Source organism: Anomaloglossus baeobatrachus (genome assembly GCF_048569485.1).
Source record: "Anomaloglossus baeobatrachus isolate aAnoBae1 chromosome 5 unlocalized genomic scaffold, aAnoBae1.hap1 SUPER_5_unloc_11, whole genome shotgun sequence".
NCBI lineage: Eukaryota > Metazoa > Chordata > Amphibia > Anura > Aromobatidae > Anomaloglossus > Anomaloglossus baeobatrachus.
This window is the reverse complement of record NW_027441786.1, coordinates 330,904-355,010: the sequence shown is the minus strand read 5'-3', so window position 1 is coordinate 355,010 and position 24,107 is coordinate 330,904. Positions and strand designations below refer to the sequence as shown.

At 52.5% G+C, this 24,107-nt stretch overlaps 1 protein-coding gene across 2 annotated transcripts in view; it reads left to right on the top strand.

Annotated features, from left to right (window-relative positions):
* The first annotated feature begins 555 nt into the window (after positions 1-555).
* The window catches only part of LOC142258797 (uncharacterized), a 44,694-nt gene continuing 21,142 nt past the window's right edge, over positions 556-24,107 (top strand). For both annotated transcript variants that reach the window (XM_075331392.1, XM_075331391.1), the window contains exons 1-2: positions 556-977; positions 1,061-1,279. In XM_075331392.1, the coding sequence (XP_075187507.1) occupies positions 845-977; positions 1,061-1,279 (352 nt within the window). In that variant the 5' untranslated portion in view covers positions 556-844. The remainder of the gene's footprint in view (positions 978-1,060; positions 1,280-24,107) is intronic.

The following is a 24,107-nucleotide window of genomic DNA, read 5'->3' as shown; positions in this document are numbered from 1 at the left end:
AAAATCACTTTTGTAAAAAAAATCAGTTTGTGTCTCCATTTTCCGACACCGGTAACATTATTATTTTTGCATCGATTGAGTTGAGTGAGGACTTGTTTTGTGCTTGATGAGCCGACATTTTCATTGATACCATTCTAGGTGCAATATGGATAATTGATCACTTTTCATTGTATTTATATTGCTATAAAAATAATGTGCTACCTTTATGGGTCAGTTTTACTACTTAAATAGCACATTTCATGATAACATTTTTTTCTTACCTCCATTATTATCTGCAGTATTTTACATATCGGCTCATCTCCTTCCCATTCAGGTCCTTACAATATCGGATCCTCTCAGTGGAGATCTTCTATAGAAGAGAATTCTCCTGATTGCCCCGTGAAGGATGGATATGGACAGGGACAAGATGGCGGAGAGGATATTACACCTCACCCTAGAGATCCTCTTCCGGCTTACTGGAGAGGTGAGAGATTCTGATGAAGTCACATTACATCATTCTTATCTATGGGAATAACAGATGGACAGAACTGGAGAGGTGAGGACTCTGGAAATGTCTGGAGTGAGATTTATTACTGTGTCTCTCCATAACCAGGATTACACAGTAGTGAAGAAGACCTCTAGTGAGCGCTGTCAGGCCCCTGTGTCTGAGGGATGGGGAAGACCCCTGAGCCCAATCACGGGGCCTCCACCTCACCCCCCGATACATGAGGACATCAATGACCAGAAGATCCTAGAACTCACCTACAAGATGATTGAGCTGCTGACTGGAGAGGTGACACTGCTGGGAATGCTGGGACATTATACAGTAACGCTATGAAGGGATCGGGGGTGACGGTATCATTGTATGTGTCAGGTTCCTATGAGGTGTCAGGACGTCACCGTCTATTTCTCCATGGAGGAGTGGGAGTATTTAGAAGGACACAAAGATCTGTACAAGGACGTCATGATGGAGATTCCCCAGCCCCTCACATCACCAGGTAATAGACAGGACTAAATACACACGGCCTATAATTATCTGTATGTAAGGAATGAATTCAATCCCTGTATTTTTCTCCTCCAGTTCTATCCAGTAAGAGGACAACACCAGAGAGATGTCCCCGTCCTCTTCTCCCACAGGTCTGTAACCAAGAAGACCACGATGTTCCTCAGGATATGTTTCCTCCAGATCTATCCAGTAAGAGGACAACACCAGAGAGATGTCCCCGTCCTCTTCTCGCACAGGACTGTAACCAAGAAGATCCTGATGTTCCTCAGGATGTGTTTCCTCCACCTCTATCCAGTAAGAGATATCTACTCATGTACTTTCTGCACTAATTTTGTGTTTACATTTTTAGACTTTCTGCTCTGGGTTTTGACATGATGTAACCAAAGGTCTCTTAATTACAGAAGTCTAAATTCAATTTCATAGAAGACAGACTGGCATTAGGGGAAAGGGAGAGCAAACTAACCCATTCTCTTAGCAGCCCCAGTATTTATATGCTGATTATAGGACTGCTTATGTGGCGCCCTGGACAAGCCAGGTCATCACAGGTACTACACCATCACACCCTACACCCCAGTCAAGCACACCGAAGCCAAACACAAATCCTTGTTGCCTCCCTCCAGGGGCTGATGTCCACACCAGGGGGTGGAGCCAGGCGGTTGGCACCACCCGCCGATGAGTTCACAGTCCTGGAGGTGGGAAAAGGAAGTTAGTTGAAGCGACAGTGGAGTTCTGAGGAGTTGAGGTAGCAGTGAGAGATAGTGAGAGGAGAGTGAAAGAGAAGGAAGTAGAGTGGTAAAGGAGCAAAGAGACTGACGGTGTCCGGGTGTGTGGCCCGGGCACAAACAGCAAGGTTGGCAGACGGTGGTGACCGTCTGCAGGAGAGGCTAATTGGAGCGAACCGTATGGACCGTGGACGGGCGGTGGCCCGGCGGTACCGGATCGGTTCTAATGAGCATGCTCAGCATGTCCAGGAGAACTATCTAAATAGTTTAAAATCACTCCTGGTCTCTCTGTCGGTCGGACTCTCTCTCTCTGTCGGTCTCTCTCTCTGTGGGTCGGTCTCTCTCTGTCGGTTGGTCTCTCTCGCTCTCTATCTCTCTCTGTCGATTGGTCTCTCTCTCTCACCCCCTCTCTCATACTCATCTCTCTCTGTCAGTCGGTCTCTCCCTCTCACCCCCTCTCTCATACTCACCGATCACCGGCGTGGCACTGCACAGCTGTCACACTGCTTTAGCGGCTTCTCCTGCTTTTGAAAATGCCGACCGCGGGGAGGCGTAGGTGGACATGACTAAGTAAAGACGCTGTTTCTTTGAGCTCCTCTCTATAATCCCCCATAAAGCTGGTTTTTACATCTAAAATGGGCAAATTTTCAACCAAAAAGGTCAAGCCTCGCACCCCAAGATGACCACCCTCATCCCAGAGCAACTTTGGATCTTATCTCACCCGCTCTCGGGAGCCTGGGACAGTATCACAGCCAGGGCGGGAGCTGAGGCCTGCAGATCCTGAACTAGTATTGGATCCGATGCCCGAAACTGCAGCGGTTCTGGAGACCCGGAGGATGGGAGAAGCGGCGGGGAGCCCCCGTGATGCAGAGGGACCCACAGTCAGATCCACGGTGGCGGCAGGAAGCAGCAGAAGCTCCGCGCAGAGCGAGGTGGTAAATCCAGTGGCGCCATTACAAGATGGCGGCCGCGTACATGGAGAGCAGGCCGGCGGTTCAGTGTTGGAGGATGGGACATCCACAGCCATAGCCTCACCTGCCGCACGCTCCGCTGTGACTCTGCTGGGACCGGAGAGCCCTCACAACCCACCTGCGGTCGGCGCCCGTGGGAATCGGACGGTTGCGGCCGGTGATAGCAGGGTGCACATGCGCTCGGGCACAGGCGCTGACTCACCGCTGCAGCCCCGGGCTATGGGGAAGCTGTCAACGCGCCGAGCAAAAGGGGAGAAGAAGCCATCAACCCTGCATACAGGTGCTGTGGAGGGGGGGAGGAAAGGGCTGCATTTAACTCCGATGGATGGCCTGTTTGCAGCTCTCAGGCGCTCTGACTGCGGTAGGACCTGGTGAAGGGGGCCCAAGCTAGGGACTGTGGCAACAATCTCAGCCCCACTCCCCTATTAGAGGTCTCAAGCTCCACAGTGGGCTTTGGGGACGGAGAGGGGCCACATAGTCCCCTGGTGGCTACTAATGAGTCCAGGGGAATCCCCCAGAGGGAGACATCCCCCACCCATTCAGAGAGCTGGTTTATGGGTTCCTCCTGGGCAGAGAGCCTGACAGGCCCAGATGGGGATCTGGATAGGGGTACACTGATGCCCGTGAACAGAGGGCCCAGGGTGCTCGGGTCCCCCACACTTCGACTTACGACAATGCCACAGGCATGGGAAGGCATAAACAACCCCCAAGGTACGCAGAAATTGATATATGGTCCAGCTCTACAGGACTCTTTCTGTGCATATCCCAACATGTCTCATACTGCTGCCTCAATGGGCAAGGACCATCCGGCATCCTTGGCAGATCTGCGGTCATTGTTACAAGCGATTCCCACCAAGAATGATATTGCAGCACTGGCCAATCAAGTGGTAGCAGAGTGTAAACAGGAATTCATCCAATTGCGGACTGAACTTTCTTTACCCATAGGGTCTATGCCCTTGATGAGCGGCAATCAAATTCTCAGGTTTCTATTCAATCTATCCAAGAGACAGTAAAGAACCAGTCCAAGCAATTATTTGCCCTCCAACAGCATGTAGATGATTTGGAGAACAGAAACAGAAGGAACGTGTTAGGGGCCTTCCTGAATCCATTGCCACTCCTGATATTCCTGCAGTCCTCCGTTCAATTTTTAATAACTTACTAAAGAGGCCACCAGGAGCCCCTCTTGAACTTGACAGAGCCCACAGGGCCCTGCATCCCCCAGATACAGAGGATTTTTGCCCAAGAGATGTTGTGTGCAGGGTGCATTTTTTTGCCGCCAAGGAGGCCATTTTGCAAGCTGCTCGGAGGAAACAGAACTTATCATACAATGGCTCTGCCATTCAAATAATGCCGGATCTTTCAAGGCACACCCTAGCTTAACGTTCTACTCTTAAACCCCTTCTGGATGTCTTAAAAGAGAAGGGTCTACCGTTCCGGTGGGGATTGCCCTTTTCCCTATCGGTACAGAAGGACTCACAGTGGTGGGTCTTTTACGTTCCCCAGAGGACTTTCCGGCATTCATCTCAAGCCTGGATCTGCCTACAATCTCCATTTCAGCATGGCCTACCACTTTGCTCCAGCCTTGGGTCCCCAGGGGATGAACTGGCACCTCCGGGCCGATCCCACCTGCAGAGTCCAGTAGGGGGCTACTCCCGAGAGGCGAAAGGGGTCGCAGACCAGCCCGTCCTCGGCAGACAACATAGATAAGCTCAGAGGCTGTGCGTGCCTTTATGACCTATACTACCTACAGTTATTTAAGTTGAAGGGCTTTTACATGTTGCCTTAAAGTCTATTCATCGCCCATGTTGCATAAGCATTTGATACCTTTACTGGTGTTTATGGCTATCTTTAAAGTTTTAAGTATATTTAGAGCTCAGTTCGGTTATGTCTGACATCTTTTTTCTACAAATGGGTTGGGATCCTCTGTCCTGCCCTGATGAGGCGGATATATTCCCTAGGAACATTTGTTTGGACTTAGGGCTACTTTGCACACTATGACATCGCACGTGCGATGTCGGTGGGGTCAAATCGAAAGTGACGCACATCCGGCGTCACTTGCGATGTCGTAGTGTGTAAAACCTTTTTGATACGATGAACGAGCGCAAAAGCATTGTTATCGTATCATCGGTGTAGTCTCCAACATTTCGATAATGCTGGTGCAGCGACAGGTACGATGTTGTTCCTCGTTCCTGCGGCAGCACACATCGCTGTGTATGAAGCCGCAAGAGCGAGGAACATCACCTTACCTGCGTCCCGGCTGCTATGAGAAGGAAGGAAAGGAGGTGGGCGGGATGTTTACATCCTGCTCATCTCCGCCCCTCCGCTGCTATTTCCGCCTGCTGTGTGACGTCGCTGTGACACCGCACAGCCCGCCCCCTTAGTAAGGAGGCGGTTCGCCGGCCAGAGCTACGTCGCAGGACAGGTGAGTACATGTGAAGCTGGTGTAGCGACAATGTTCGCTACGCCAGCAATCACAAGATATCGCACGTACGACGGGGGCAGGGACTATCGCACTCGACATCGCAGCATCGGCTTGTCGTAATGTGCAAAGTCCGCCTTAGATTATTGTGCAAGGTCTTTATGCCTGCTGTTCTCTTTGTTTTTTTCCCTGCTACACTCTACCCACCTCAAGTATTTTCTTCTCTCTACCTTTGGCGGCCGGGCTGATCGTGTTCGATTCCTTCTCTCATGTATCTCTAATGTCTCATCCTCTTATAGATGGCGGACCTAACCATCGCTTCTTTAATGCCAAGGGCCTCAACGTTCCGGAGAAACGGACACAGATACTTTACCACCTCCATAAACGGAAGGTGAGAATAGTATGTTTCCAGGAGACCCATTTCAAACAAGAACATGCCCCATTATTAAAAATAAGTATTACCAGACATGGGTATCCTCAGACAACCCAGATTCCCGTTCTAAAGGAGTGGCGATAGCCATTCATAAATCCTTTCCACATCAAATCTTAAAGTGCCCGACAGATAGTCTTGGAAGGTATATTATCCTCTCGCTGAAGGTGGGGGACCAAACATTCATAATAATTAATACATACGCCCCAAATCAAAAGCAGGACAGCTTTGTTGCTCGTTTGGTCGACGCCGCGATCCCCTTTATACAAGGTACAGCAATTTTATGCGGCAACCTCAATGTTACCCTTGACCCCACATTGGATAATTCTAGGGGGAAATGCAGCATTACATACACTACCATTAAATGTATCAAAAAAGCTTTATTGCGCATTCAATTGTTAGACACATGGAGACTAAAACACCCGTCGGACAGAGACTATAGTTTCTATTCCCACACACAGGACTCATATATTCGTATAGGCTACATACTATTACAGCACAATGCCCTCCCCTTGATCCAACATACTGGGATTAATAACATACTGTGGTCACACCACGCGCCGGCCTATTGTACGATTGAGATTCCTTCTCTCTCGGCCCCAGAGGGTCGTGGCGGCTGAATGAGTCGTTGCTGCTGGATGAGCTCTGTGTTACCGATGTTCAGACCTCTATCACAAGGTTCATAGAGGACCACTCAGTGGATGACACAGCCCCCACTTATAAGTGGGAAGCATTGAAGTGTGTCCTACTGTAACATCCTGGAGGTGGATTCACGGGACCGTGCACCGGACTCCCCCAGAGAGGCAACCCGGAGCTAACCCCTATACAGGGACTGTCCGATCACCCCACCAGAGGGCCTAGATGCACGGTAGCCGGAACACTCGGGGTACGGAGTACGGGTCCTACAGAAGTCTCTAAGGGAGATGACTAAGAGTCCAATGGGAGGGGGCGTGGCTATGGCCTGGAGCTAGGAGGACGCGTGTCTGGCAAGCTCCGTTATCCTGAATCCTGGATATATCCCAGCGGGGGAGACTGTAATTAACCCCTTGAAGGTCCCTGGAGAGAGACACAAGCAGTGGAGAGGTCGGGGGTGCGGTGTGGCGACCGGGAGAGCTGAGAGGAGGGACGGAGTTACAGTGCCTTGCTGTGTTTTCAATCAGCTGCAGCCATTTTACAAACGGTGACCTGTGGTGGCAAGGAAGTAAGGAGGGGGCCTGGTGCGGAGGTGGAAAAAGAGCCTACCTGCTAAGGGAGCCAGAGCTGCAGCAATTGATCCTGGTAGCGGGCAGAAAGAGGAGCACTGTCAGTGTGGGGATTTCAGCCTGAAAGACGCCAAGGAAAGACTGAGGTGAACTGGATCCTAGTGCCCTCCATTTTCTCCCTGAGGTTCAGAGGCAACGTTACATCAGTGCCAGCGGTGGTGAGTGAGAAGCTGCAGAGAGGGCCCCTGGGATTACACACCAGCAGTGGGGGAGTGTGATACCAATGTGATATGACTGAAGACTGAATGTGATTTAGATAGGGATCATAATCAAAAGATATAGTGATCCCAGATATTATTTGATCCATCAATAATTCAGTATCAAAGAGATGTCCTCTGGATTAACCTATCTCACTATGACCAAAGAATACATGTCAAACAGATCTTAAGATAATGAGGAAGTAACATTTACAGTTCCACTTACCGGAAACTTGTGGTTGGCTTAAAGACAGGTATAAGGAAGCTTGCATATAAAATTTACGGCTCATTGCAATATTTCACTAAAACTATGGTCAACTATGGTCGGTCAGTTGTCAACTGGCGGGATGTACAAGTAAATGTGCAGGAAGCTGCTGGTGCCCACAGCAGTTTATGGTCAAGTTATATGAACATGACTCAGCTGTCACATGCTGGTGACCATTTAAACACAACCTACAAAGTTTTCCTATAAAAATACACCGGACTCGCTTAATGTTAGGGAAACCTTCCAGGACATTGAAGTGTACGTACGCACTGTTCCTGTGATGCAAGAGGCCGGGTTGTTGTTTCCTTATCATTAAATCGAGTCCCTCCAATGAGAAGGATTGCTGCAACAAACGGTAATGTTGATGCATATTTCTATTATTGTATAAGATTCTATGACTAAAAAATAGTTCTTATGCCTATATGTAGCATTGACTATTCATATGCTATTAAAATAAATAGTATCTTGCTATAAAGAATATTAGTATTCGTGCCTGATTAGGATATCAGTGAGCGCTTCGTAAGTACGGTCTTTCAGCCCCCTTTTTAGTAGAATTTAGCAAGACAGGGAGAAGGGAGAGGAAGCGATGGGACCACCCAGGGCTGTAGGGAAGGCCACCCAAGATGGCGCTGCTGGTGCTGGAGTAGCGGGAAAGGGAGGCAGAGCTGCATCTGCGTCACAGCAGAAGGCTGCTGCAGGACGCTTGGCCCAATATGCCAGGAATAGCTCCTCGGAATCTGACTCTGGTAATAGGGAGACAGCTTCGGGGTCATCCCATGCTGGTCAGCAGAGGCAGCGGCAGGAAAATGCCCGGGAATTACAAGACCCACAGGCCACAATGGAGGATGGGAAGGGGAGCTCGTCTTCGCCTCCCCCGTCACCCCCAATAGATGAATTGCGGCGGGCGCTCCTGCAATCAGATTCTTCTGCACAGGAAGCTGCAGCTCCCCAAAGAGAACCTACTCTATCAGGTGTCATGGCGGCTCTAGGAATTTGCAACACCTCCCTCAATAACCTCACGTACCAAATGAGCTGTATTAAGAGAGATTTGGCTAGTGTGACACAAGATTTGAAGCGGCAAGCTGAAAAAACCACAGCCCTGGAGGAGAGAGTGAGCGAAATTGATGATGTACTGTGGCCCATGACGCAGAAGGTGCAGGGATATGGCAGAAATATCGATGCCATCCAAGCCAAACAGGATGATCTGGAGAACCGCCTGCGCAGAAATAATATACGCATAGTAGGGGTGCCGGAGAAGGTGGAGGGAACAAAGCCTGCTGAGTATTTTGAAGACTGGATTACACAGACTTTTGGAAAAGACACACTTACGCCGTTATTTGCGATTGAACAGGCTCACAGGGTTCCTACCCGACCCCTTCCACCAGGGGGCCCCCCTCGCACGGTGCTTATGAAGATCCTGCATTACAGAGATAGAGACATTATCTTGAGAGCAGCTAAAAACAACCCAAATCTATCCATAAATGGTCAGAAAGTGCCGCTCTATCCTGACTACTCAGCAGAGGTCCAAAAGAAGAGGGCACAATTCTTGGACATCAAGCGCAGATTGCGCCAACTGGATATTCCCTACTCAATGCTGTACCCAGCGCGACTCCGAGTGGTGGCTATGAATTCTACACATTTCTTTGAGGCTTCAAAAGACGTAATGGAATGGCTGAACCAACATGAGAAAACCATCCGGGAGTCAAGGAGGCAGCGGAGCCCACTGGCTGAATGAAGCTGCCTTTTGTTGTATGTCTGTTTTTCTCTCTCATTGGGAGATGGAGCCCTTTCCCTTTGCTTGTAGCTCTCTACCAGCCCCGGTTTTAGTTGACATTGCTGCTGAAAAAGGTCATCTTCCGGAACCGTGGCTGGGAGGAGAGGAAATGGTTGGTGGGAAGTGGCGACGTGGACTGCCTCGCCTGATGGACAACTACACTTGGGTAATAATTCTACATGAAGGATTGATTATATTGTAATGCTAAATTCAAAGTTTGTCCCCCGGGGCTGCCTATGGTCCATGGGCTTTCTTAGTCTCCCCTCTGTGAGTGGGGTCCTCCTTTTTTTTCTTTTTTTTTCTTTTTTTTATTATTTATAGTCTCTCGTCTCTTCTCATTCCTATTTCTATATTTGAGATGCAGGGATGTCGCAATATTGAGGCTTCATGTGGGGGACGGAGGGGGGGTTGTAAAAAGGGAATGAAAAGCTTAGTTCTATGAACAGTGTCGGGAGAAGTTTGCCACGGTTATTTTACATTGCTGAATGCAAGTATGTCTCCCGGGGCTTCCTGTGGTCCACGGGCTTTATTGGTTGCTCTCCTATATTCTTTCCTCTTCCTTCCTCCTCCATCCCCTCCTCCCCCCCTTTTTTTTTTCTTTCTCTCTCTCTTTTTTTCTTCCTCTTCTTCTCTTATCTTTTCTCTCTCTCTCCGCTCCCACTCTATTTTCTATATAGATATTGTTATAACAATGATAAGGTTTGATGCGGGAGGGGGGGAGGGGGTTACAATGTTATACTTAAAAAGTAGCCTTATGTAAAGTTTTAAAAGGAGCTTGCAATTGGACAAAAAAGGTCCTTTGAGTTGCACACGTTCCCCAAAGGGTAGGAGTAGTATTTTTGGACAGTAGTTTATTTCTCGGTCTGGACTCCTACTGGAGAGGAGTATTTTGATAGACCCTACTGTCAACTTGTTTTTGGTTATGGTTGTTAGGATGTTGGGAGGGTGGGAGAGGGAGTAGGGGAACTATGTTTGTCTACAAAATGGAAGGCTATATCGGTGGTCCAGACGTCATGAGGGTGTCTGTGGGACAGTCCAAGCTGCACTTATTTGGTTTGCTGTGACATAATGGCTGAACAGGTGATGATGTTGACTTGGAATGTGAGAGGGTTGAATGATAGGGTGAAGCGCAGGGCGGTGTTGGATTATGTGAAGACTTTCCCATCTTCAATAGTATGTTTGCAAGAGACTCATCTGACTAAAGACAGGACTCATCTGTTGAAGTCGGGGTGGATTGGTCATAGTTTCCATGCCACTTCAAACTACTCCAGAGGGGTCAGTCTGTTGGTGCATCTTAATGTACCCTTTGTCTATCAATCGGTCAAAATAGATGTGGATGGGAGGTATATTTGTCTCCTGGCACAGTTGGCAGGGATGGTATACATAATAGTGGTGGTTTACGTTCCTCCTCCATATTCGGGACAAGTCCTTCAGGATGCTCTTCACTTTGCGGCGCAAGCACCCTTGTTGCCCTTGTTGATCCTCGGAGATTTTAACAACATAATTGATGTGGAATTAGACAAAATGGGGGAAGGAGAGGGTGGGGGACTGACGCCGTTTGGGAAACTGCTGTTAGAAGTGGAGTTGATGGATTTATGGAGAGTACGGAACCCGGGGGTGAAGGTTTACTCATGTTTGTCTGCCTCTTTCGGCTCGCTCTCAAGAATTGATATGGGCCTGGGCAATGCGCAAATGGCAAGGGCGGTGAGCTTAGTGGAGTATTTACCTCGTAGCATTTCAGACCATACTCCACTTCGGGTTGTGATACAGTTAGGGATAAGGGAGGGGGGAGTACCATTCCTTGGAGGTTTAATCCGTTTTGGTTAACTTTATTCCCTAAGAGTAGTAAGATTCCCACCCTACTTGAGGAATTTTTCACTTATAATGTGGGGTCGGCCTCGAAGGCTATGGTATGGGACACAATGAAAGCGTTCCTTAGGGGTACCCTGATTAAAGAGGTAAATGGAATTAAGAGCGTGTCCAGAGAATTTGGGAACACTCTGCGGAAAGAGGTTCAGGAGGCTGAATTACTTTATGTTACACATCCGTCAGACGGTAATAAGGCCACGCTGGAACATGCACAGACACAGCTATCCCAACATATGTTGACAACAGCAGGGGATAAGTTATTCTTTAAAAAACAAAGCTATTTTGAAGAAGGAGAAAGGGTGGGACATTTGTTGGCAGTGGTGTCGCGGGCCCAGCAGGGAGTGTCCTTCATTGCTGAATTGAAAAAGAGTGATGGCTCACTGACACGATCTGATAGGGAGGGGATGATGGTGTCGCGGGCGGAGGAGGGGACGCTGCGCTCTCCCACTGCTCGGGTCCGGCTGCCGCTGCTGCTGCGGCCTCTGCTGCTCGGTGGCTCGAGTGATGGGCCGGATCCCGGGGACTCGAGCGGCGCTCCTCGCCCGTGAGTGAAAAGGGGATTGGTTTTGGGGATTTATTGCCCCTGCCAATGGTGCTGGCTTCTCCTTGTGTACCGGTCCGGTACCGCCGGGCCACCACCCGTCCAGGGTCCTTACGGCACCTCCGATAGGCCACTCCTGCAGACGGTCACCGCCATCTGCTAACCTTGCTGTCTCTGTCCGGGGCACACACCCGGACCAACTTCAGGCTGCTCTTTTACTACTTTCTTAGCGTCACTCCCACTCCTCTCACTTGCTCCTCTACCACTCAACTCCAACTTCAAAACCCTTCTCTCCCTGTTCTGCCTGGTTTTCCCGCCTCCAGGACTGTGAACTCCTCGGTGGGCAGAGCCAACCGCCTGGCCCACCCTCTGGTGTGGACATCAGCCCCTGGAGGAAGGCAACAAGGATTTCTGGTCTAGCTTAGGTGTACCTAACCGGGGTGTAGGGTGTGGTGATGTCATTACCTGTGACCCCTGGCTTGCCCAGGGCGTCACATTCCCCCTTAGCAAAATGCAGACCGTCCGCGGGCTGCCCGTCCAACACCGGTTTTATTTTTCTGAAAAAGATAAAAAACGGTAACACATACAGTCATATTAACATCATCCCACAACGGGAGGCACTTTTCTTAAACGTTGCAAACAGTTTCAAACGGTTAACGGTTTCCGCTCTCTCCCACCCAAGCAACCTGGCCCTGATGCTGCCCCTAAGAAATAGGCAGCACCCCTTGACCCCAGTCCAGTACCAAGTTACCCGAGCGGGATCTGTCCTTTCCAGGGGACCCACATCCATGGGGAGCCCCTGGAACCCCCAGAGGGTAGCCACCAGTTCCGGTGGTGGCTGGGCCCCAGCCTGCTCCACTCCGGGCCCTCCCTCTAATCTGCCTCTCTGGAGGCGGCAACGGTAAAGCCATAAACATTTTTATTTACATTCCACAAGTTTGTGGTTGCCCTGCAAGTTCTCGGGCCTGTTCATAGAAGTTTCTATGCAAGGTGAAGGGGGTCCCAACGGGGACCAGTTGCCGGCTGCAACCGGTTCCAAATCAGATGACTTCCTCAGTTGATCACTTATCATTTTCTCATAACTTTCAACTTTAAAACCTTTAACACACATGTTCACCCCCCCTCTAATTAGTAGTTTCCCTGTACCTAAGTGGGGGTCTACCTAGGTTGGGGCGAGTGGACCTCCGGGGTCCAGTGTCTGTGGTGACAGGCAGCGGGGGAGAGGGAACAATCAGTCCCTCTTCCCTGTTATTGTGTGGGACAGGCGGAGGCATAGGGGAGCTGGGCACAGGTTCATCCCTGGGCACTGGCACTGGCTCTGGCTCACGGTTGACCACCTCCATCATTTCTTCATCCATGGGTTGTGGGAATAGTATCACTGGAAGAATCACCGCGCCGTTCTGTGTAGGACAGTCCGCTGGGAAGTCACCCATCACGGTGTGGATTACCTCTTTTGCCTTCTCTGCTGGTGGAGGAACCGGTACTTCAGCCGTTGCCCTCAATGCTGGCGGGCACCTTTTCAGATGATCCCGGGAAACCGTGGCCAAAGTGCCTCGGTCGGAGCTTTCGGCTAGCTGGCTGTGCTGGCTTCTCCTTGTGTACCGGTCCGGTACCGCCGGGCCACCACCCGTCCAGGGTCCTTACGGCACCTCCGATAGGCCACTCCTGCAGACGGTCACCGCCGTCTGCTAACCTTGCTGTCTCTGTCCGGGGCACACACCCGGACCAACTTCAGGCTGCTCTTTTACTACTTTCTTAGCGTCACTCCCACTCCTCTCACTTGCTCCTCTACCACTCAACTCCAACTTCAAAACCCTTCTCTCCCTGTTCTGCCTGGTTTTCCCGCCTCCAGGACTGTGAACTCCTCGGTGGGCGGAGCCAACCGCCTGGCCCACCCTCTGGTGTGGACATCAGCCCCTGGAGGAAGGCAACAAGGATTTCTGGTCTAGCTTAGGTGTACCTAACCGGGGTGTAGGGTGTGGTGATGTCATTACCTGTGACCCCTGGCTTGCCCAGGGCGTCACATTCCCCCTTAGCAAAATGCAGACCGTCCGCGGGCTGCCCGTCCAACACCGGTTTTATTTTTCTGAAAAAGATAAAAAACGGTAACACATACAGTCATATTAACATCATCCCACAACGGGAGGCACTTTTCTTAAACGTTGCAAACAGTTTCAAACGGTTAACGGTTTCCGCTCTCTCCCACCCAAGCAACCTGGCCCTGATGCTGCCCCTAAGAAATAGGCAGCACCCCTTGACCCCAGTCCAGTACCAAGTTACCCGAGCGGGATCTGTCCTTTCCAGGGGACCCACATCCATGGGGAGCCCCTGGAACCCCCAGAGGGTAGCCACCAGTTCCGGTGGTGGCTGGGCCCCAGCCTGCTCCACTCCGGGCCCTCCCTCTAATCTGCCTCTCTGGAGGCGGCAACGGTAAAGCCATAAACATTTTTATTTACATTCCACAAGTTTGTGGTTGCCCTGCAAGTTCTCGGGCCTGTTCATAGAAGTTTCTATGCAAGGTGAAGGGGGTCCCAACGGGGACCAGTTGCCGGCTGCAACCGGTTCCAAATCAGATGACTTCCTCAGTTGATCACTTATCATTTTCTCATAACTTTCAACTTTAAAACCTTTAACACACATGTTCACCCCCCCTCTAATTAGTAGTTTCCCTGTACCTAAGTGGGGGTCTACCTAGGTTGGGGCGAGTGGACCTCCGGGGTCCAGTGTCTGTGGTGACAGGCAGCGGGGGAGAGGGAACAATCAGTCCCTCTTCCCTGTTATTGTGTGGGACAGGCGGAGGCATAGGGGAGCTGGGCACAGGTTCATCCCTGGGCACTGGCACTGGCTCTGGCTCACGGTTGACCACCTCCATCATTTCTTCATCCATGGGTTGTGGGAATAGTATCACTGGAAGAATCACCGCGCCGTTCTGTGTAGGACAGTCCGCTGGGAAGTCACCCATCACGGTGTGGATTACCTCTTTTGCCTTCTCTGCTGGTGGAGGAACCGGTACTTCAGCCGTTGCCCTCAATGCTGGCGGGCACCTTTTCAGATGATCCCGGGAAACCGTGGCCAAAGTGCCTTGGTCGGAGCTTTCGGCTAGCTGGCTGTGCTGGCTTCTCCTTGTGTACCGGTCCGGTACCGCCGGGCCACCACCCGTCCAGGGTCCTTACGGCACCTCCGATAGGCCACTCCTGCAGACGGTCACCGCCGTCTGCTAACCTTGCTGTCTCTGTCCGGGGCACACACCCGGACCAACTTCAGGCTGCTCTTTTACTACTTTCTTAGCGTCACTCCCACTCCTCTCACTTGCTCCTCTACCACTCAACTCCAACTTCAAAACCCTTCTCTCCCTGTTCTGCCTGGTTTTCCCGCCTCCAGGACTGTGAACTCCTCGGTGGGCGGAGCCAACCGCCTGGCCCACCCTCTGGTGTGGACATCAGCCCCTGGAGGAAGGCAACAAGGATTTCTGGTCTAGCTTAGGTGTACCTAACCGGGGTGTAGGGTGTGGTGATGTCATTACCTGTGACCCCTGGCTTGCCCAGGGCGTCACATTCCCCCTTAGCAAAATGCAGACCGTCCGCGGGCTGCCCGTCCAACACCGGTTTTATTTTTCTGAAAAAGATAAAAAACGGTAACACATACAGTCATATTAACATCATCCCACAACGGGAGGCACTTTTCTTAAACGTTGCAAACAGTTTCAAACGGTTAACGGTTTCCGCTCTCTCCCACCCAAGCAACCTGGCCCTGATGCTGCCCCTAAGAAATAGGCAGCACCCCTTGACCCCAGTCCAGTACCAAGTTACCCGAGCGGGATCTGTCCTTTCCAGGGGACCCACATCCATGGGGAGCCCCTGGAACCCCCAGAGGGTAGCCACCAGTTCCGGTGGTGGCTGGGCCCCAGCCTGCTCCACTCCGGGCCCTCCCTCTAATCTGCCTCTCTGGAGGCGGCAACGGTAAAGCCATAAACATTTTTATTTACATTCCACAAGTTTGTGGTTGCCCTGCAAGTTCTCGGGCCTGTTCATAGAAGTTTCTATGCAAGGTGAAGGGGGTCCCAACGGGGACCAGTTGCCGGCTGCGACCGGTTCCAAATCAGATGACTTCCTCAGTTGATCACTTATCATTTTCTCATAACTTTCAACTTTAAAACCTTTAACACACATGTTCACCCCCCCTCTAATTAGTAGTTTCCCTGTACCTAAGTGGGGGTCTACCTAGGTTGGGGCGAGTGGACCTCCGGGGTCCAGTGTCTGTGGTGACAGGCAGCGGGGGAGAGGGAACAATCAGTCCCTCTTCCCTGTTATTGTGTGGGACAGGCGGAGGCATAGGGGAGCTGGGCACAGGTTCATCCCTGGGCACTGGCACTGGCTCTGGCTCACGGTTGACCACCTCCATCATTTCTTCATCCACGGGTTGTGGGAATAGTATCACTGGAAGAATCACCGCGCCGTTCTGTGTAGGACAGTCCGCTGGGAAGTCACCCATCACGGTGTGGATTACCTCTTTTGCCTTCTCTGCTGGTGGAGGAACCGGTACTTCAGCCGTTGCCCTCAATGCTGGCGGGCACCTTTTCAGATGATCCCGGGAACCCGTGGCCAAAGTGCCTTGGTCGGAGCTTTCGGCTAGCTGGCTGTGCTGGCTTCTCCTTGTGTACCGGTCCGGTACCGCCGGGCCACCACCCGTCCAGGGTCCTTACGGCACCTCCGATAGGCCACTCCTGCAGACGGTCACCGCCGTCTGCTAACCTTGCTGTCTCTGTCCGGGGCACACACCCGGACCAACTTCAGGCTGCTCTTTTACTACTTTCTTAGCGTCACTCCCACTCCTCTCACTTGCTCCTCTACCACTCAACTCCAACTTCAAAACCCTTCTCTCCCTGTTCTGCCTGGTTTTCCCGCCTCCAGGACTGTAAACTCCTCGGTGGGCGGAGCCAACCGCCTGGCCCACCCTCTGGTGTGGACATCAGCCCCTGGAGGAAGGCAACAAGGATTTCTGGTCTAGCTTAGGTGTACCTAACCGGGGTGTAGGGTGTGGTGATGTCATTACCTGTGACCCCTGGCTTGCCCAGGGCGTCACATTCCCCCTTAGCAAAATGCAGACCGTCCGCGGGCTGCCCGTCCAACACCGGTTTTATTTTTCTGAAAAAGATAAAAAACGGTAACACATACAGTCATATTAACATCATCCCACAACGGGAGGCACTTTTCTTAAACGTTGCAAACAGTTTCAAACGGTTAACGGTTTCCGCTCTCTCCCACCCAAGCAACCTGGCCCTGATGCTGCCCCTAAGAAATAGGCAGCACCCCTTGACCCCAGTCCAGTACCAAGTTACCCGAGCGGGATCTGTCCTTTCCAGGGGACCCACATCCATGGGGAGCCCCTGGAACCCCCAGAGGGTAGCCACCAGTTCCGGTGGTGGCTGGGCCCCAGCCTGCTCCACTCCGGGCCCTCCCTCTAATCTGCCTCTCTGGAGGCGGCAACGGTAAAGCCATAAACATTTTTATTTACATTCCACAAGTTTGTGGTTGCCCTGCAAGTTCTCGGGCCTGTTCATAGAAGTTTCTATGCAAGGTGAAGGGGGTCCCAACGGGGACCAGTTGCCGGCTGCGACCGGTTCCAAATCAGATGACTTCCTCAGTTGATCACTTATCATTTTCTCATAACTTTCAACTTTAAAACCTTTAACACACATGTTCACCCCCCCTCTAATTAGTAGTTTCCCTGTACCTAAGTGGGGGTCTACCTACGTTGGGGCGAGTGGACCTCCGGGGTCCAGTGTCTGTGGTGACAGGCAGCGGGGGAGAGGGAACAATCAGTCCCTCTTCCCTGTTATTGTGTGGGACAGGCGGAGGCATAGGGGAGCTGGGCACAGGTTCATCCCTGGGCACTGGCACTGGCTCTGGCTCACGGTTGACCACCTCCATCATTTCTTCATCCACGGGTTGTGGGAATAGTATCACTGGAAGAATCACCGCGCCGTTCTGTGTAGGACAGTCCGCTGGGAAGTCACCCATCACGGTGTGGATTACCTCTTTTGCCTTCTCTGCTGGTGGAGGAACCGGTACTTCAGCCGTTGCCCTCAATGCTGGCGGGCACCTTTTCAGATGATCCCGGGAAACCGTGGCCAAAGTGCCTCGGTCGGAGCTTTCGGCTAGCTGGCTGTGCTGGCTTCTCCTTGTGTACCGGTCCGGTACCGCCGGGCCACCACCCGTCCAGGGTCCTTACGGCACCTCCGATAGGCCACTCCTGCAGACGGTCACCGCCGTCTGCTAACCTTGCTGTCTCTGTCCGGGGCACACACCCGGACCAACTTCAGGCTGCTCTTTTACTACTTTCTTAGCGTCACTCCCACTCCTCTCACTTGCTCCTCTACCACTCAACTCCAACTTCAAAACCCTTCTCTCCCTGTTCTGCCTGGTTTTCCCGCCTCCAGGACTGTGAACTCCTCGGTGGGCGGAGCCAACCGCCTGGCCCACCCTCTGGTGTGGACATCAGCCCCTGGAGGAAGGCAACAAGGATTTCTGGTCTAGCTTAGGTGTACCTAACCGGGGTGTAGGGTGTGGTGATGTCATTACCTGTGACCCCTGGCTTGCCCAGGGCGTCACATTCCCCCTTAGCAAAATGCAGACCGTCCGCGGGCTGCCCGTCCAACACCGGTTTTATTTTTCTGAAAAAGATAAAAAACGGTAACACATACAGTCATATTAACATCATCCCACAACGGGAGGCACTTTTCTTAAACGTTGCAAACAGTTTCAAACGGTTAACGGTTTCCGCTCTCTCCCACCCAAGCAACCTGGCCCTGATGCTGCCCCTAAGAAATAGGCAGCACCCCTTGACCCCAGTCCAGTACCAAGTTACCCGAGCGGGATCTGTCCTTTCCAGGGGACCCACATCCATGGGGAGCCCCTGGAACCCCCAGAGGGTAGCCACCAGTTCCGGTGGTGGCTGGGCCCCAGCCTGCTCCACTCCGGGCCCTCCCTCTAATCTGCCTCTCTGGAGGCGGCAACGGTAAAGCCATAAACATTTTTATTTACATTCCACAAGTTTGTGGTTGCCCTGCAAGTTCTCGGGCCTGTTCATAGAAGTTTCTATGCAAGGTGAAGGGGGTCCCAACGGGGACCAGTTGCCGGCTGCGACCGGTTCCAAATCAGATGACTTCCTCAGTTGATCACTTATCATTTTCTCATAACTTTCAACTTTAAAACCTTTAACACACATGTTCACCCCCCCTCTAATTAGTAGTTTCCCTGTACCTAAGTGGGGGTCTACCTAGGTTGGGGCGAGTGGACCTCCGGGGTCCAGTGTCTGTGGTGACAGGCAGCGGGGGAGAGGGAACAATCAGTCCCTCTTCCCTGTTATTGTGTGGGACAGGCGGAGGCATAGGGGAGCTGGGCACAGGTTCATCCCTGGGCACTGGCACTGGCTCTGGCTCACGGTTGACCACCTCCATCATTTCTTCATCCACGGGTTGTGGGAATAGTATCACTGGAAGAATCACCGCGCCGTTCTGTGTAGGACAGTCCGCTGGGAAGTCACCCATCACGGTGTGGATTACCTCTTTTGCCTTCTCTGCTGGTGGAGGAACCGGTACTTCAGCCGTTGCCCTCAATGCTGGCGGGCACCTTTTCAGATGATCCCGGGAACCCGTGGCCAAAGTGCCTTGGTCGGAGCTTTCGGCTAGCTGGCTGTGCTGGCTTCTCCTTGTGTACCGGTCCGGTACCGCCGGGCCACCACCCGTCCAGGGTCCTTACGGCACCTCCGATAGGCCACTCCTGCAGACGGTCACCGCCGTCTGCTAACCTTGCTGTCTCTGTCCGGGGCACACACCCGGACCAACTTCAGGCTGCTCTTTTACTACTTTCTTAGCGTCACTCCCACTCCTCTCACTTGCTCCTCTACCACTCAACTCCAACTTCAAAACCCTTCTCTCCCTGTTCTGCCTGGTTTTCCCGCCTCCAGGACTGTAAACTCCTCGGTGGGCGGAGCCAACCGCCTGGCCCACCCTCTGGTGTGGACATCAGCCCCTGGAGGAAGGCAACAAGGATTTCTGGTCTAGCTTAGGTGTACCTAACCGGGGTGTAGGGTGTGGTGATGTCATTACCTGTGACCCCTGGCTTGCCCAGGGCGTCACATTCCCCCTTAGCAAAATGCAGACCGTCCGCGGGCTGCCCGTCCAACACCGGTTTTATTTTTCTGAAAAAGATAAAAAACGGTAACACATACAGTCATATTAACATCATCCCACAACGGGAGGCACTTTTCTTAAACGTTGCAAACAGTTTCAAACGGTTAACGGTTTCCGCTCTCTCCCACCCAAGCAACCTGGCCCTGATGCTGCCCCTAAGAAATAGGCAGCACCCCTTGACCCCAGTCCAGTACCAAGTTACCCGAGCGGGATCTGTCCTTTCCAGGGGACCCACATCCATGGGGAGCCCCTGGAACCCCCAGAGGGTAGCCACCAGTTCCGGTGGTGGCTGGGCCCCAGCCTGCTCCACTCCGGGCCCTCCCTCTAATCTGCCTCTCTGGAGGCGGCAACGGTAAAGCCATAAACATTTTTATTTACATTCCACAAGTTTGTGGTTGCCCTGCAAGTTCTCGGGCCTGTTCATAGAAGTTTCTATGCAAGGTGAAGGGGGTCCCAACGGGGACCAGTTGCCGGCTGCGACCGGTTCCAAATCAGATGACTTCCTCAGTTGATCACTTATCATTTTCTCATAACTTTCAACTTTAAAACCTTTAACACACATGTTCACCCCCCCTCTAATTAGTAGTTTCCCTGTACCTAAGTGGGGGTCTACCTACGTTGGGGCGAGTGGACCTCCGGGGTCCAGTGTCTGTGGTGACAGGCAGCGGGGGAGAGGGAACAATCAGTCCCTCTTCCCTGTTATTGTGTGGGACAGGCGGAGGCATAGGGGAGCTGGGCACAGGTTCATCCCTGGGCACTGGCACTGGCTCTGGCTCACGGTTGACCACCTCCATCATTTCTTCATCCACGGGTTGTGGGAATAGTATCACTGGAAGAATCACCGCGCCGTTCTGTGTAGGACAGTCCGCTGGGAAGTCACCCATCACGGTGTGGATTACCTCTTTTGCCTTCTCTGCTGGTGGAGGAACCGGTACTTCAGCCGTTGCCCTCAATGCTGGCGGGCACCTTTTCAGATGATCCCGGGAAACCGTGGCCAAAGTGCCTCGGTCGGAGCTTTCGGCTAGCTGGCTGTGCTGGCTTCTCCTTGTGTACCGGTCCGGTACCGCCGGGCCACCACCCGTCCAGGGTCCTTACGGCACCTCCGATAGGCCACTCCTGCAGACGGTCACCGCCGTCTGCTAACCTTGCTGTCTCTGTCCGGGGCACACACCCGGACCAACTTCAGGCTGCTCTTTTACTACTTTCTTAGCGTCACTCCCACTCCTCTCACTTGCTCCTCTACCACTCAACTCCAACTTCAAAACCCTTCTCTCCCTGTTCTGCCTGGTTTTCCCGCCTCCAGGACTGTGAACTCCTCGGTGGGCGGAGCCAACCGCCTGGCCCACCCTCTGGTGTGGACATCAGCCCCTGGAGGAAGGCAACAAGGATTTCTGGTCTAGCTTAGGTGTACCTAACCGGGGTGTAGGGTGTGGTGATGTCATTACCTGTGACCCCTGGCTTGCCCAGGGCGTCACATTCCCCCTTAGCAAAATGCAGACCGTCCGCGGGCTGCCCGTCCAACACCGGTTTTATTTTTCTGAAAAAGATAAAAAACGGTAACACATACAGTCATATTAACATCATCCCACAACGGGAGGCACTTTTCTTAAACGTTGCAAACAGTTTCAAACGGTTAACGGTTTCCGCTCTCTCCCACCCAAGCAACCTGGCCCTGATGCTGCCCCTAAGAAATAGGCAGCACCCCTTGACCCCAGTCCAGTACCAAGTTACCCGAGCGGGATCTGTCCTTTCCAGGGGACCCACATCCATGGGGAGCCCCTGGAACCCCCAGAGGGTAGCCACCAGTTCCGGTGGTGGCTGGGCCCCAGCCTGCTCCACTCCGGGCCCTCCCTCTAATCTGCCTCTCTGGAGGCGGCAACGGTAAAGCCATAAACATTTTTATTTACATTCCACAAGTTTGTGGTTGCCCTGCAAGTTCTCGGGCCTGTTCATAGAAGTTTCTATGCAAGGTGAAGGGGGTCCCAACGGGGACCAGTTGCCGGCTGCGACCGGTTCCAAATCAGATGACTTCCTCAGTTGATCACTTATCATTTTCTCATAACTTTCAACTTTAAAACCTTTAACACACATGTTCACCCCCCCTCTAATTAGTAGTTTCCCTGTACCTAAGTGGGGGTCTACCTAGGTTGGGGCGAGTGGACCTCTGGGGTCCAGTGTCTGTGGTGACAGGCAGCGGGGGAGAGGGAACAATCAGTCCCTCTTCCCTGTTATTGTGTGGGACAGGCGGAGGCATAGGGGAGCTGGGCACAGGTTCATCCCTGGGCACTGGCACTGGCTCTGGCTCACGGTTGACCACCTCCATCATTTCTTCATCCACGGGTTGTGGGAATAGTATCACTGGAAGAATCACCGCGCCGTTCTGTGTAGGACAGTCCGCTGGGAAGTCACCCATCACGGTGTGGATTACCTCTTTTGCCTTCTCTGCTGGTGGAGGAACCGGTACTTCACCCGTTGCCCTCAATGCTGGCGGGCACCTTTTCAGATGATCCTGGGAAACCGTGGCCAAAGTGCCTCGGTCGGAGCTTTCGGCTAGCTTTCGGCTAGCATAGGCAATCACTTTTTCCTTCCCATCCTGGACCTGAGACAAGACTGCCCCCAAGCCCACATTGCTGGCATCGGTGTAGAGGATGAACGGGTGGCTGTAATCAGGATACGCTAGGATCTCCTCCCCGGTCAAGGCCGCTTTCAGCTGATGGAAGGATTCCTCATGCCTCTCTTCCCACACCAGTGGGGCTCTGAGGGGTCTACCACCTTTGGTCTGTCCCACGAGCAGGTCTTGCATGGGGGCAGCCTTCTTCGTGTATCCCTTGATGAAGCGACGGTAGTACCCTACCAGACCCAGAAACTGCCTTACTTCCCTCACTGTGGTTGGCCTCGGCCAGTCTTGGATGGCAGTGACCTTCTCGGGGTCGGGGGCGACACCTTCTGCTCCCACCACATGCCCCAGATACTGCACTCTGGGTTTCAGCAGATGACACTTGGAGAGCTTCAACTTCATCCCGTACTTGGCAAGGGACGCGAACACCTCGGCTAGGTGTTCCAGATGGGCTTCATATGTCTGTGAATACACAATTACATCATCCAGATACAATAGGACGGTCTCAAAATTCAGGTGCCCCAAACAGCACTCCATCAGCCGTTGGAAGGTACCCGGGGCATTGCACAGCCCGAACGGCATACTGTTGAATTCACAGAGTCCCATAGGGGTGGTAAAGGCAGTTTTCTCTCGGTCTTCGGGCGCCACGGCCACCTGCCAGTACCCACTGGTGAGGTCAAGGGTGGAGAAGTAGTTGGCGGTTCTCAGTGCGGACAAGGACTCCTCGATACGGGGCAGAGGGTAGGCATCCTTATGTGTTATCTGGTTAATCTTCTGGTAATCCACGCACATCCGCATGGTGCCGTCTTTCTTCTTAACCAGCACCAACGGGGCGGCCCAGGGACTACAGCTGTCCCTGATAACCCCTGCCTCCCTCATATTCCTCAACATGTCCTTGGCGCACTGGTAGTGTGCAGGGGGAATGGGCCTGTACCTCTCTTTGATAGGGGGATGTTCACCGGTAGGGATATAGTGTTGGACCCCTTTAATCTGCCCAAAGTCTAGGGGATGTTTGCTAAAAACGTGCTCGTACTCCCGTACCACCCTGTATACCCCTTCTTTGTGATGTGTAGGAGTATCGTCAGTGCCCACGTGTAGCTGTTGGTGCCACTCCTCTGACTCCCCTTGGGGCGGGTGAGTGCTGGCAGTAGGTAGTGAAACTGGAGGAGCTGCTTCATGGATGGTGTGGGGATCTAGGGTGAGCAACTTGGCAAGTGTAGCATACCGGGGAAGCCTGACTTCTTCCTCCCCACAGTTCAGCACCCTCACGGGCACTCTCCCCTTCTTTACATCTACCACCCCTCGGGCGGCCATTACCGTGGGCCAGTGTTCAGAGGGCATGGGCTCTATCATGGCAGGGTAGTCACGCCCCTGAGGCCCTACTGCTGCCCTACACCAAATCATCATCTCACTCCTAGGGGGCACAGTCAACGGGGCAACATCCATCACTCTCACTCCACCAATCTCCCCTCCCGTCGAGTTTACATGCTGGCGGTACATCAAGGCACGGATCTCACGCTGCACAGCTCTTTGTCGGCTCCCCGCCGCCGTGGCGGCAAGCTGCTGCAGTAGGGCCAACACATCACTCATACAGTGCTCCATCTCATTGGTTCCCAGCACTATCTTCGGTTTATGATCACTGGGTTCATTCATGATCACAATCATACCCTGGTGTTGCAGTTCAGCTCGCCCCACCATCATGGTCACTTGTTTATACCCCACTTGGTTCAGTGGGAGTCCATCAGCAGCAATCAGTGTTATACTAGTATCTGGGGGAGCCAGCTCGTCTGTCCCCCAATACCGTTGGTACAATGTGTATGGTATGGTGGTTACCTGTGATCCAGTGTCCAAGAGAGCCATC